The 15,703-nt window shown below is 38.7% G+C and overlaps 1 protein-coding gene across 11 annotated transcripts in view; it reads right to left on the bottom strand.

The window, feature by feature from the left end:
* The window catches only part of MBD5 (methyl-CpG binding domain protein 5), an 89,985-nt gene that overhangs the window by 41,971 nt on the left and 32,311 nt on the right, over window positions 1-15,703 (bottom strand). For 6 of the 11 annotated variants that reach the window (XM_085308633.1, XM_085308624.1, XM_085308640.1 and 3 more), the window contains one exon: window positions 4,158-4,839. In XM_085308633.1, coding sequence (XP_085164759.1) covers window positions 4,158-4,270 — 113 coding nt within the window. In that variant the 5' untranslated portion in view covers window positions 4,271-4,839. Of the gene's footprint in view, window positions 1-4,157; window positions 4,840-13,774; window positions 13,833-15,703 lie in introns of all 11 variants that reach the window. The other 5 variants (XM_085308563.1, XM_085308581.1, XM_085308597.1 and 2 more) reach the window with 5 other exon arrangements.

Genomic DNA, 15,703 nt, shown 5'->3' with positions numbered 1-15,703 from the left:
TGTACGAGGGAGGCAGCCAGCGCAATGCCCACGGACCTCCCTCCCCTCCGTCCCACCGCTGCTGCTCCAGGCAGGCAGGACACTCATCAGTACTTTTTAGGACGGGAATCTAATCTAAAAAGAAAATATCACAAAAGCATGTTTCAAGAAATAGGAAAAGTCAACATGGGAAATGAGGCACAGTAATAAACTGCTGCTGCTCTGCCTGTCAGGTGCTTAAACAATTTGGTTTTATTCAACTAAAATTTCAAATCTCTCACTGAAACTGAGAAATATTACACCAGGAAGACAGTCCAGCGAGTTTCTGATAAACCGCATATGGATTTCTCTAACTCCCACCAGAAAATCATTATCTCCATATCCAAAAATAGGACACTGGAAATTCTGTTACAGCAAAATCACTAATTCATAAGATGAAAAAAATTCTCATGTCACAAGTCTCCAGCTTCCAGATTGGTCTTTATTACTTGGCCATCTAAACTGTTTATTGGTGAAAGCATAAAATAATTAGTGAGGAGTGGCCAAAAAACTGGTTCCTAATGGCAGCTGCAAATAGCCCCGATTTTAACAAAAACAATGGAATATTTTGGATCACAAAAAAGCCAGAAGTCAAAATAGCAAACTATGACAAACTTTCGTATTTCAAATCAGATGTATAAACAACTAATCCTGCGTGACAAAGTCTAAGTTATATATATAGCAACATCTGCAAATGACATTTAAAGTTATGCTAACAGTTTAATTGATTTATTTGCCAATATAAATGGCCTGAAATAGTCATTTTAGAGAGAATTACTTAGGTTGAAAATACCTAACAGAGAAAGTTCTGAAAAACAGCAATTTAAAAACACATAATACAGGTAAGGAAGGAAAAAGTAACAGGTAGGCTAGAAAGTCAAACTCTTCCTGCCTTAAACTGAAGCACTTTGATGGGGGAATAAAATGAACAAAAAACAATAATAAAGAAAAATCACATTTTATTCCAGAACCCCAGAGCTGCTCAGTCACTTTGACGAGACGGGATTTCAGAGCCTGTCTGGAGCAAGCACAAGGTGAAGGACTGTTCAGCCCAGGCTAGCTCTGCAGCTGAAGATGCAACTCAGCTTCCCATCGGAGCAGTCCGGTTTGCCATTTGCCCTATACTACCCCACCCACATGCAAAATCCCCCTGGACCCTTTCTCAACGCTTCACAAGCTCTTGCTAAACGGCATCTCTGGGGAGACGCTCCRGAGCCAGGACACCACATCACCCGTGTTGGTAAAAGGCCTCGCTGGCTGCAAGAACCCAGCTCTTGTTTAACTTTGCTTGTTAGCAGCCCCTTGGCTTGCCAGGTTCCCCCGGTGCCCAGGGCGGCCGAGTTCCCGGCAGCTCTCTGCGAAGGGGCTCACGGAGCGGCGCGGTTCAGCGCGGCACAGGGAACCTCGGGGGGGATCGCCTCCTCGGCACGCTGGTTAAACCCGCCCCGGACCTGCGTGCGTGCGTGCTCGGAGGGTCTCCTTTGCGGGTGCAATTTCCTTGCGCTTCTCTACCGCAAAGGGCAATCCACAGCTTCACGAGGCACCGCCAGCTGTCCGTCGCCGAGGAACCCAGGTGCCTCGGCACCCCACAGAAACAACGGATTAAAAGACGTATTTGGATCGGCTGCTGACAGTTATGAAATCTTTTCCTGCTACCCAAAGGGCTTTTCTCGGTTTCTTCCGCTCGTGGTTATTACAAACAGTACCCTGAAGAAAAGGCTCCTGAATTCTGCTTTAAGACTGCAGCACAATTTTACTATGAAAATCACTGAGACTCAGTGCTGTTACCAGACAATAAAAATTTATTAATTTATGAATTTAATCCAGAGTTGATAGTTGAGTTGATAGCTGAGAGAAAATGTGTATGCTTTACACAAAAGCACAAACAAAATAAGTCCTTATGTAGCACGGATCATCCGTTCCCCTTTATTCACGTCAAATCTTAATACACACACTACTTTCCTCTTAGATGGCTTTGGAGTCAATACTGCTTKACCTTCCGTTCTCTCAATAAAGTCGTGAATACTTCCAGGGAAGCTGTTAGCTACTGCAGCACTGCACCCGGTTACCCGAGCACTGGGAGACTCTCCAGCTGCGAAAGGCGAAGGCTCAGCTTGCCCTAACTCGGGCTGACCCAGGCCAGCGCTGACGCCAAGCAGGAGGCTGCACCGGCCAACTTCCACCCGTCCCGGCAGCACGTCCGGCCTGACGGTGCCCTTGGCCCGATAAGCATGTATGAGGACATGCGGGACATGTCCAATGCACTGTGAAGCCTTCCCTTCCTTGGGACGGACTACAGAAGGCAACCGGAGAATGAACTGATGGACTAAAGGGAAAAGCAACACATGGGCAAACCTCGGGGAGAGGGTGGAAATAACAKGAGCTTCTCCAAGACGGAAAAGGCAACTGGTGAACTGACTGAGAGTAAAAACAACCCTCTGCACCAGGCAAATCAGGAGAGAAATATTTCAAAAGTCCGCCTGAACAAAGATCACGTATATAAAAACAAGAAGTAACTGTCAGAATGATACCAACATGTACCAGTTCATAAGCACCCATGCAACATGCTTGAAGCAGCAGCACAGGCTAAGTGGTCTGCTTCTCACAGCTGTACTAAATGAAGTTCAAAATTAAGTAGGATAACCAACTGTATAAAAATACCAAATAAGTCTTGTTGCCTGGGTATAGGGATGATAGAAAAAAAACTCAACTCTTTCTTTCTCATTGATTTTTAACTAAGGCAGAGGCCCAGTAAATTACAGCTATAATGAGAAATACATGGGAAAAGTGATTTATCTTTGACATGCCTATCACTGACATGGACTTGGTTTGATTCTGCTAATTAAGAATGTAATAAAAAATCCTGAAATGTATTTGATTTTTTATGGCAGTTCAGTGTAAAACTAGAGTATGCTTTGACTCATTAAAGAATTCTACATTGGTACTATATAAAATGTTGTGAAGAAGTGGCAATTTTAATCACAGAATACTGGGATAAGATTAAGCAAATAATAGACTGGTAATCATTTAATATTAATGTGGTGTAAATCTGATACATCTATATTTTGTTAAAGTCAACTTTGATTTTTTAACCAATAACATTAATTTATAGTCTGCCCAAACATACTCATTTAATAGTAATTTCAATTAATTTATTTGCAACTGTTCCAGGATGAACCAAAAAAAATCCAATAAGCTAAAAAATAAACAAATAAAACACCTAAAACTTCAGTGAGAGGTTACAATCCAGGCTCCTGTCCTTGTTTTTCCACATGAGAAACGTGGGGAAATCTGTACAAGTAAATCTTGCTGGAGAACATCAGTGATGTTGAACACAGAACCTCCACAGAACATTTGAAAACTGATGATTTCTGGAGCTACTGAACAGTTACACCACTTAATTTCCTTCCAAAGGGAAGTATGAAAAATGCAAAAGTATAATGTAGATCTGGAACATAAACCCAGACAAGACTTAAGGAAGAAGAACAGAATGGCAGAATAAAGTTACACGACACCACATGAACTGAACTGAAGACTGGCTGCTGACAGAAGAAGAAAGTCCCACTCTGTCTGATCCGCCCAAAGTTGTTTTCACGCCTGGTCACTGAGTGGAACTTGACTGGCAAAGGGTCTAGTGAAAATCCAGTGCTGGTGCAAGGGAAAGGCAATGCTTACACATCTGGGAGTAAGATGGAGACAGCATGACTTTCTCTTCACCTCAGCTGCGACGTGTAACTTAATTCTCTGCTTAGTTTCATTGTAAAASGTTTGAATAACAAAAATATTAAGTGAGGTTAAATCTGCTACTGCTCAACTTTAAAATCCACATGATAATAATAATAATAAAGAACTAYTCATGCCTAAAGCAAGATGTATAGCAAGGGTATCAAATTTTCCAAGACTTAGCAATATTAGATTTGGAACGACCGAACGCATGTTGTGGGCATGTGAATGGTGCAACTCCACTGCCTTAAAGGGGCTCCACCAATACCAGTGGAAAAACTGGTCTAGCACTTCCAGACGAAGAACAAGCCCTTGAAGTTCTTGAGCACAAAAGATTATTTGAGTCACTCATTTACCGCACGTTCTGGCAAAACTACAATGAAAACAAAACCAGTAAGCACTTTACATAACCTTACCTGATATAGAGCACTCCACTTTGGTCCACCCGTCGTTGCCACCCAACTGGAACTTGCACTGCTGGTGGCCCTCCATCTGTGTCCCCTCCGTCACACTCCTTTCCTCCATTCATTTTTCTGTTTCTGTTTATGAGTCTTCAAAGATATCAACAGTAAGATGATATCCTTTTACTACATGTCATCATGGCCTCCCAAAGAAGGCCATTCAGTACACCTTTCCCCAAATTGTACAAAGTGCATTGGGAGGCTCCAGCTCAGTTTGAAACCAAGTCCTTAAAAGTGGCCATTTTTGTTAAYGAGTCAGTTTCCCATTATAATCCACATTAAATATGCAATGTTTAACTCCTTATATATTCATAAGGGTGGATTATATATATATAAATTAGTGCTTCCAACTTGGGAAAATGGTAATTCACCAATCCTTTGTTACCTGTCAGAAAGGAGAATGGGGAAAAGGAGAATTTCTAGTTCAACAGCATGGCTCCAAGCTTGATGACTGTCTAAGATAACTTGTATTTTGTGAAAGCTCGTCTCATTTTTATAAATATGAGTCAGATCTAATACCTCCAGGTATTATACCCTTTATATGCCACATTCTTTTTGTTTTCTTTTTATCTTCCATTCATTATCCAAGTTCTCTTCTTGAGATTCTTTCATGACTCCCCAGCTCCAATAAAACAGTCTGAAAAATACAGATATAGAAAACACATGAGCCATTTTCTTGTGTCTTTTAGCCCAGTTCTGTAACTCAGGAATATGTACACATCTGCATCYGTTTACATAAAGATATCATATACATCCAGAGTATATAGAATCAAAATTTTAAGCATCAACAAAACTGTAAAATAAGGCTTAGGGTAAACAGAATCTCACTAGCATATTCTATTTATATGCGGATGCAATTGAACTACATCTGTAACTGTAGTTATTAAATAGCTAACGTATAGTTTGGGTGAATTAGGGACGCTTTTTTTTTAACTGAATAGTTTCACAAATGCTTCTATTCAAAATTATCACTGAATGACTTGCTCAGTTAATGCCCTTTATAAATTGTTTTTAAAMCTAAACAAATTTAATGKGAAGGAAGTTGCTCTTTGGGTTGAYAACATCCATAAGAATGGAAAATTTTGCATTTACACTAGATTACAATAACCAATTTTAAAGTTGTACAATAAAAAGGAAAAAGCCAGCATCACTGGATTTCTTAATCTAACTTTAATATCAAAACCTTCAGTTTTTTCTGCATAGATGTCAGAATGCCTACAAAATAACTTAAATGTCAAAACTAATACACTTCTCTGATATTCTTGAATGAGCAAGTCTTCTTTGAAGAAGTTCAGAATTATATGAACTGTTATCCCCCCAAAATAAAGTTTTGTAAGTAGTCCAGACAAGAATTAACTCTCGAGCTTGGAAGTTTTATTAAGGTGAGACAAACACTGAATATGCAATTCTAGTAAGTATGTTATAAAAACTATAAAACAGTAATCCCCAAACTCTAACATTAAAGGGCACTGATGACTCTCTGTTGTAGTAAAGACTCTACTACAGGTTTATTTGGAATTGTATGCCAATTCTGCCTTATCGTTCCCACTGCTCACGTTTTTAARTACAGCAACTGTTGCTACAGACCTGGCTGACTTTTATAAGAAAAAGTTTTCTAAGATAAAAAGACTGAGGATTTTGAATATTTCTACAACAGTATCAACAACACATTTGGTTTACACGTAACARTAACAGCAGCTCTTCAAGACCACTAAAGGAAGACTCCAGAGAGAAATACAGACCTTGAAAAGATCCCTTTAAGTACTATTCTGTGATACATGCTCTTTGGATGTGCTACTTACAAATGTAAAGTTCAGAATGTCACATAAAGAGAAAAAAGCTAKCTAGCATGTTACAGAGTGATAAGGACAGTAAAGAAGCAGGCTGGACAAACGCCCTCGGGCACGGCGCAGAGCCGCACAGAACAGACCCTGCGACGCCCGCCCGGAAGGCAGCCTCCCGAACAGCCTCCCGCAGCTTGCAGGCATCTGTTTCAGCTTCCCTGTCCTCTGGAGCCCCCCAGCACGGTGTAACTGTGGGCTGGCCAAAACTGGGGGAAGGATGGGGAAAATATATCGCTAGAGGTTTGCACAGGAAGTTTTTGACCTACAGCCCGGATACATGTTTAAAGCCGCAAGGCATAATCGGGGACGTATCTGCTGCTTCACCTACCAAATCAAGGTAATTTGTAAGAGAGAAAAGAGCTTTCTGTGGGCATCACCTGGGGCTTCTCCCAAGAGAGGCCTGCCTCTGCAGCCTCCTCCCCGCTCCTCGAGCCGGCAGGGCCGTGCACACGCGYCGCCCGCGGCGCTCCGCGCGGCCGTGCCTCCCGCTGCCCGCCCGCGGGCCCTGCTCACCGACAAGCTGAACAAGGACAAGCTAAAGAAGATTAGAGGGAACGTCACATGAAACACCTTGCCATCTTTCACAYACAGCCAATATAGCCCTTAATCTCCGAATCTGGTAAACAGAGATGGGGTTCGGAAAGCGCTTGGCAAGAGTACCAGACGCTCGAGCCCTGGGCTCCGGAGCTGCGGCTTTTCGTTTAACCAAGTTTTGTCTTGGTTGCTAGGTTGGTTTTATCCCAATTAGCAGGATAACAGGCAGTGTTTCAAACGTAAGACTGAATTTACCTTTAACTTTCATTATTATTGCAGAAAGGTGCACTGGTATATTTACTACAGGTTCCATGTAAGACTAAAATAAGTAAATTACCTCCCCATTATTTTTAATGAGAATTAACATTTGGTAATGCAGTAAAATTAGAATCAGAAAATACACATCTGAAATACTGGAAGCAGACACTACAGAGAAGGCTCACATCTTGACCCAGCCTAACTTGCTGCTACTTAGGGCAATTACACCGGGTCCATTACGAGGAAATAATAGCCATTAATTTTTTTCTTTTTGCACAAGCAGCAAGAGACACTTTTAAGTAATCTTATATTTTTACTGGTTCTRCAATGCCATTTATCAGCTAATGTTGCAATCTATCACTGCCATAATGCTTATCATCTAATCAGATAAACCATCTTTCTGTGCTGCATATATCTTGAAATAGCATGGCAGGAAGTAAAAGAATTCACRTAACTGCCTCTTCTGCGGCAAATATTTAAAGGTATTTTACTTGGTACAGTGAGTTGGAATAAAATGGCTGCTTCAGTCATATGCTTTTTGGCAAAATTTATTATTTATATGACTTTTTCTTGCGAGCTACTAGAGACTGAAGAACCGTAAAATAATACAAGGATTTCAGCGATGTAAAAATCACAGCGCACATATGATTATCCATTTTTTTCCCAAGGTACAAAAGTACTTCAAACACCACACACACCCTAAGCAGAAAACAGCAACGCTATTCCTTCCCTCCCGTTAACRGAGTTGGACCTTTTATTTTCTAATTTACTGCACTTGTGCAAGTTGGGCTCTGTGAGGACATGCCAGCATGCCTGTACGCAATGAATTACAGGAGAAAAAAAAGGCTGAGGCTCCCTGGAAGCTTCTTAGATGCACATAGCTCATCAGTGTGTAACTAGTCGCTTTTTTATGTGTTTATATGAAAAGGCTTATGGAAGCGAGATTAGTTCAGTAAACCTCAGCAAGAGTTCAGTGTGGATTTCCACAAATAACYGGCAATAAAATAATCAAAAACGGCTTACTGTAACCATCGCATATATCTATTAGGCACAAATGACAAAAATAAGAGGTCGCCACAAAATCTTTCGCTAAAACCCGCACAGAGTTGCTATCCATTACTTTATTCCACTGCACGACACCACGGAAAGTTAAGCGTAGCGGAGCTCCCTTCCAACGGGAGTGAATCCCTCCGGCTTCTGCCTCCACAAAGGAGCCCTCCACRAAACCGGGGCTAGGGGAGGTCGCAGGGGAAAACACGAGGGGAGCCCCTTAACGCTGCTTGAGCCTGGCTCYTCTTCTCCCTACCACTGGCATGGGCTGGTTGCACGATACGTTTTAAACGGTGACGTGGGCCAGCCTGGACAAGGAGCTGCAACTTCTARGGAGACAACGGCAGAGGACACTGGCGCTATGCTACTAGGTTCGAGCAACCCTCCTGCGGCTGAAAAAGGATGCTTAAAACCCAGCAGGGATCAAGGCGACTGCGAACGCCCTGCCATACGGAGCATCCGCTTGAGCGCTCAGACCGTCACATTTCCTACCAGCCCAGACTCTCCCAACTCCACTGCAGAAAGCACTGTCTCTTCCGATGCACCCTTCTCCTTTTCTCCATCAAAGTAATCTAACCAAAGTATTTTTATTGGTTAAGAAAGTATTTGGATTTTGGACCGGATCCAAAGTGTTTTGCACGCTGGCTTCTATCCAAAAGGCCTGATTTTCATCAAGCCATGTAATAAATACCTCTTCTCTGTAATCTCATAATAACGCCAGACAGCTCATGTTATCTCACCACGAGTAACACAACTTTCCACATCCAAATCAATTACTCCTTTTTTTCTGTGTGCCAAGACATGCCTTTTAGATTTGTTTTGCACTCCACTTTCATTATAATACGTTTAAAAATATTTCATGAGAGAAATACATAAAACTGCACTGAACTGTTTTCCCTCTACTTCCCCCACAAATAACCTTCCTCCTATGAAAATTTTCTCCCCAGTTTTCATATGCTGAAAATATGTTTTCAATTTTTAATGCAGCTGTCTCACTTCTAAAAATGCTCCACTTTCAAAGCCTCTTTGAATGCTTGGCTGTTAATGCTTTCTTTATCAATTTTTAGTTAAGTGGTGAAACAGAAAACTTGGTATAAAGTAAAAATAAACTTAAATTAGATAATAATAGTTTGGATTCATATCTATCCTGTGACAGATGAATCCACGTCTGGACTTACATCTATCACAATAATATCAGTGTAACATTTATTTCATTAATAGGTGGATGCAAGCTCACTAAGTCTTTTTTTTTTTTCTGACATTCCAATATGGAAAATATGCTTTGTAACTTTTTAAGAATGAACTTTTAAGTGTTTTAGCAATCTTCTATGCACTACAGACAAAAGCTGCTTAGAGGACTTGACAAAAGAGAGCTTCTCTGATGTACAAAACTCAGCACCTGCTGAGGGGATGACCACAGATTTTGGGTAAAAAATTTTGCAAACACATAGACCATCCACAAAACATATTGCTTATAAATTCAAATATCAAACTCATTTCCAAGCTTTACTTTCTATCACAGAAATAGTTATGACAATTTAAAAACTAGCCCCCCAATTACTGTTAAAATAAAATTCTTTGTTTTACTGATACTAGTTCACATACATTCAGAAACAGAACTGCCATCAAATCATGGTCTCAGGGTTTTAGAACTAACACAACTTTTTAGCTTGTTAAAGAGCATTATTTTCAAACTATGCAGAGTTAAAATGAGCTTTTATTTAGTTATCACTTGCTAACTATTAATCTTTTTAAGTCTATCAAAGCAATTAGTTAGAATTCTCTTATATCATCTAATTAGAAACAAGTGACTGTTCCACCGCTTTTGGGGAATGCTCTTCCATTTTGAAAAGAAGCGTTTCTGTTCACTAATTAGATTGGTATTGAGCAATTTATGAAGTGTTATTTCTACGTGAGTGATTAAATGAACAAATGTAGCAAAAGTATATTTGGTTGTATTGGATTCTAGGACTAAAACATAGCTGTATATATGATATACTCTGGTTTTTGTTTTGAGAAAGACATCTTCATCTTACTCATAAATAAGGAGTATTAAGAATACACTGCATAAAATTGATCTGTATTGAATGATTTAATTAAAATGGTACATTTTAGTTTGCTTTTAGTGCAGAAGCAATTTATAGCAGTCCAGCTACCCCTGGTAGTAAAGTATCTTGAACTGTACAAGTGACAGCACTGCTAGACACTGGAACAAGACTCACGCGGTCCTCACTTAAACTGGTTTTGATGGTGTTGAACTTGGAAGACACCAATTTAACCATTCTATAAAATAAGAGCCATTTGGATGAATTCACTCATAAACAGTGAACATTTTCAAAACCTAAGGCCACCTTACCCAGCCCTCCCCATATCCACAATGACTTTTACCAGTAGCCCACTGCATACACCCCAGCTCAGACAGAATTTCTTAGCTGCATGGACACAGTCCTGCAGCATTTGTTTTTTTAACACTGTCAGAYCAGACGATAGGAGCAGTCCCTGCAGACACACTATTTAGGAACCTACAACAGGGAAACGGGTGATAGCTAGGGAAAAGATTCTGACAGAAAAACAGGGATTTATTTTTAGGGATGTTGGCTGACCATTAAGGCTGTACTGTACAAATTTCTTCTACTAGGCTACGCTGGACCAGAATGCTGTTAACTAACAGAAATTGTAACCCTTCCTACGAGTACGTACAGTACAGATAAAAAGTACAATCCCAGGAGCTACAATGTGTCCTCAGTTTCAGAGACTTTAGCTAACTATCACTACAGTTCTCCAAAGCAACGGCTGAACTGGAAAGGAGAGCGACTCTTTTCCCATCCTTTATTTAGTGCAAGCACAGAATCAAAATCTGAAACTTTCTCAAAGTGTGATTCCCTTTTAACACATCTATCTGCGTGACTCCCCAAGATGGGGGAAACTGAGGTCTTCAATGCCAATAAAAAGAGGGAAAGAGTATTTCCTTCAGGGAATTGGTGATTTCCTCTGCACATACACATGGGCACATACAGACGTACACGGCAGCGCTAACAGGGCTTTGACAAAAACAGATACCGAGTCACCAGGCAATCAAAAGAGACGGCAGGAAACGCAATGATGTCCTTTTAAATCTCAGGTCTCTCTACTCTGGAAGAACTTATTAAGTATAACCGTCACCTGATAGGGTCCATACGAGAATACAGCAGGGTCATAAAGCTCTTTCAGGCATTCCACATTAAATTCCTGTCTTTGCAAGGGAAATAAAAGGTCAAAACTGTGTGTATGTGAGACAGGCCTACGCTGCTTATATTTACTCCATACTGCCAAAACAAAGCCATTTTTTACCTTTAAAATTGAAACTAATATTTGGTACGAACACAAGCAATTTAAAATAGCCMAGTTATTCTGCAGAGCAGCATTTCATGTCACCATTATCAGTAAGCCTTTTTTAGGCAATGTTATGAAATAAAATGTCACTAGCCTACACACTAATAAGAAGAAGTGAAGAAATATCCATTTTGTCACTCTAAAGAGGAGCTTGTATAAAGAAAAATGTTTGTGTTCAACAAYCTATCGATCTAGGAGAAGTGAACATGGACATAGATTTTTCTGTTTTTAAAATGACCAAAAGCCTTTCATGCATTTACTTTTCAATGGCCTCATTTCCATCTGCAGACACAAAGCTGCAGAAATCTTAYACAAACTGATTTTTTGTTTTCTAAAACAGAACAGCAAGTAAAGTATTACACAGCAGAGAAGAGTTTRCCTAATGAGGCTGCAATCTGATGAGTTTAAAAGGATAAAAGTTTCTATAACAAAGACAAATTATACTTAAAACTCTCCTTCCGATCAGCTTCTTCTCTTCTGCTCTTTCCCTCGCATCACTCTYGTTCAACACATGCAGTCAGTTCTGCAACTGGAAAGGCCTCTTTCTCTGGTCCCCTTTAAGCTTTCTGTGCGTAAGAAATTCTCCCTCCTTTAAAACCTACTTTACCACAGACTCTTCGAGTATTTCTATGATGCTATTTTGTTTTGTTGACATAATTCCTTTCCATATTTTAGTGTTTTGGAGCAAGGACGAGTACTTAATTTTGAAGTTAGATGTCCTCTACCTTAATTCTCTGTGGCTTCCCTTTCACGGTTTTAACACTGATTTTTTTTAAAATTAGTGGACATTCTGTCAGCTCTAAAAGAGACTAGAAAGCTCTAGAAGTCTAGCATGCAAAGTTGGCATAATAGACCCTGTATCACAAGAAAAGACAACTGCAAAATGTGGAAAAAAAAAAAAGCAGCCTGCACCTACACGAGAGAAACAATTCAGACCTTCAAAGAGCAACAGCCCCAGCAAAAATGGATATCGAAACAGAATAATCTGCGCGGTACAGCGGGTACGGCTCTCCTCTCTCTTGCTAACATAATGCACGGATACATTAAGAAATGATCGCTGTAGACAATTATGTTTGTCAGAAAAAGTGATAAGGAAGTTACAGACCAACGCAAACTTAAAGCTGTAAAAGTAACACACTATTATCCAGAAATTCAGCTACAAATATTATGAAGGTTCAGACTACTTCAAAAGCAGATTCAAGCACATAAAGAAAGGAAAAACTTGTTCCCTCAATGTCCATGTTTCAGTCTTCCAAAATCTCAAATGATTATATATAATTTTGTAACAGGTTTTATAATGTATCTTGTATGAATTTCAAAAACAAACAAAAAAAAAAGCAGGAAAATTCAATTCATCTTTACTTACACAGTTAAAAAAAAGAAAAAAAGAGAAGAAAAGAAAAGATCAGGTTACTGGAAATATGATCAACAGCTTTGAGCTGCAGCCATGACAATTATCCCTCAGTTAAGATAACCTAAACCTCCATTAACTGTGCTAATGTAATGTCAAAAATACAGCAGTAAAGGGTAAAAATAAAATTATGCTTCTGAATCTGAAATGCAGAGACATCAGTAAACTACACGAACTTCCTTTGTATTGGACACCTGAAGTTCAGGACACAGAAACATATGAATCATTTGAATAATTCAGACTGAGTATCTATGTAAGAGAATGTCAAAAACATAGCAGGATTGCAAATTAAGCTTCTAAATTATGCTTTTGTGCCAAAGTAATAAGTCATGTGACTATACTATTTTTAGACACATGGAATTTTTTCTCCAAATGTCTTTCTTTTTTTAATATTGTTTACTGAAATATGCACCTCTACTCAGTGATTTCCCTCATGAAAATACTCTTAAGGTATTAAAAATAAGATAACAAAAATCAGCTATTCAGACTCCTTAATGCTGTAGTGTTTGCATTATCTGGCATAACAATAAAAGTGCTTGAGAGCTTAGGCTGMCTCTCTGAAATCTGGTATGCTACAAACCTGTATGGTATGATGTATGAATCTCTTTCTAGCATTAGTAGATTATTATTCACTTTCTTTCAGCGATACACTAATTGAATGCATATTTGGAGAATTTTGCCCCACTGTTTTATTTATGAGATAGTCAGTATTAAGAGTCTTCCTCTCTCTTCTAAAAAAGCACTCAGAAGTTTAAGGCTATGTACAAAAAATAGTGGCTTATTTTAATTATTTTAAATGCCTTCACTCTGAAAATTACGACAAATAATTATTGACATACAAGAGGTGCATTAATTTTAAGTTTAGCCATTTTAAAATAAATCTCTATGAAGGCTCGTATATTTGACCTTTTCTTATATAGTTTCCTTTTTCTACATAAATGGGTATGAGTCAACTGTTTTATGTATATATGTCTGAATTTAAAATTCTCAGTCTCCTCTTAAACCTTGTGTTCGGTTTGCTGTGTAAGAAATATGAAATAAGTAATGCAAATATATTTTTAATATGCTAATTAGCAGTAGTATACAGGATAAAAAAACCTGACCTTTTTCCTCATTAAGCATTAGATTTAAGGTGGATATGTTCATCTTGTTCATTCCAAGCTGAAAAACAAAGAATCAGTTGAAACAGAAGATAAGCAATATGGTCCTCTTAGTATATTAAGATTTCAATATTAAATTATTCATAATTAGGCCTTAATATTTATACTCATTTAAATAGCGATGTTTCCTTAAATAGTGTTTCTACTTTGTAACTCTGAAACAAGTACCTGCTTGCACTTCATATTTTGTACATATTTTAGTTCAATAAAACTTCATAAGCATATAAAAGATAACCTAATGTACAACTTAAAAAAAATCTACTCTATTAAAGTTTACTCTCTTCCAGCATCACTGACAATAAAGTTCTTTACCGTGCGTATATGTTTAGTTTCAGATAAAATTTTTTTGCGCTTAGTGAGTCAAAAACCTCTGTGTGGTCTTGCTKTCCCAGGACGAGCTCAGAACTTCATCAATCTGCACCTATTCTCTGCAGGTTGTTGTATTAGAGGTTCTGGCAACACTCACCAACTCATAATCCCCTTCACTCAGAGATTTACGTGCCTTGAGAAAGGCAAGGTATATTTAATCTACTCAAATGAGTATAGTATCTAACAGTTAGTTTCTGTATATTTTTAGGTTGAATTTTTAGCTAACCATTGTCAGAGTTAGTCACATTGACACCTTAATACAAGGACAAATTTCATTGTCCAATAAACTGCAAAAGACTGCTTTCTGGCTCCTAGAAAATGAAATATGTGTTTTTATGATTATAAAAATCACTCTGCTCTCCATTTTACTACAAGGGTGTGAAACTCTCCTTGGAGTTGTTTCACCATTCAAATGATGCTAAAAAGTCGAGATTTTATATATATAAATACATATATATACAAAAAAACCCTTTCTCTGCGTACGTTTCCAGAACCACAATTTTGGAAATTTCTTTTTTCAGAGATGGGGACGTGAAATATTTTCTCAATGTTTTAGGCTGCTAATCTGCAATTTRAGAGAGAAGTCTGGGCATTTGCAACAGGCATCTAAAGAATCTTTTTGCAACAGACTTCTAAAAGCATATGCTTTTGCCACTTTTAAACATTTTTTTTCCCCCACAGATAACAGAAATATTAAAATACAAAAGCTCTGGCTATCTGGACTCTGACCAACAAAGGTCAATCTACTGTGCTTCTGAAAAAAGGATATGCAGGCTACTAACCATACATTATGTAAAAGCTTTTTTTTTTTTTTTTTCCAACCTTAAATACCCCCTTTCCTCAGGGACACAGGAGCGAGTGTATTCATACTGAATATACTAAATATTCTCAAGAATTCCTAGGGAACACTACTATGCACCCTTTCCAAAAYAGTTCAATACTACGAAAGACTGGTATTTCATCTTTTCGTGATATTGTTAGGTGCAAGGTAGAGCTAGATGGTCCCTGGTAAAGATGTGCAACTCTGTCCTGTCTGCTATCTGTGGCTTGGCTCTCTTGATGCACTGTRAAACCTGATTTTACTACGTGTGCAATAAAATGCACATGCTCTAAGCTGGACACGAAAAGGTCTGATTCTCTTGAGAGGGAATTCAAGCTTGAGAAGTAAAAAACCACTGCACCASCTCATCAAAGCAGAGAAAACAAAAGCAAGAGTAAAGAGCACGGGGTACACAGAAATTAGTAATACATTTCCCTATTTCCCTCTATTACATTTTAAAAGCTTGATTAAAAGACACTCATTTACTAACACAAATATATCGTGTCACAGAAAAACCCCAAACAATAAACAAACGTGGCCATTTGTGTCATGAATAGATGCCATCAACTCTTGGAATAAAAATATAAGAAATGTGAATTCAAGGTATAGACAGGTAAGATAGTTTTCTGCTTCTTTTTTTAATATATTTATTTATTATGTTACAACGATGCATACCATTTCCA

Source organism: Rhea americana, unplaced genomic scaffold, assembly GCF_003343005.1.
Source record: "Rhea americana isolate MKP2758 unplaced genomic scaffold, rheAme1 scaffold_105, whole genome shotgun sequence".
Classification (NCBI taxonomy): domain Eukaryota; kingdom Metazoa; phylum Chordata; class Aves; order Rheiformes; family Rheidae; genus Rhea; species Rhea americana.
Note: the sequence above shows the minus strand (reverse complement) of the source record. Positions and strands in the feature narration are given on the sequence as shown.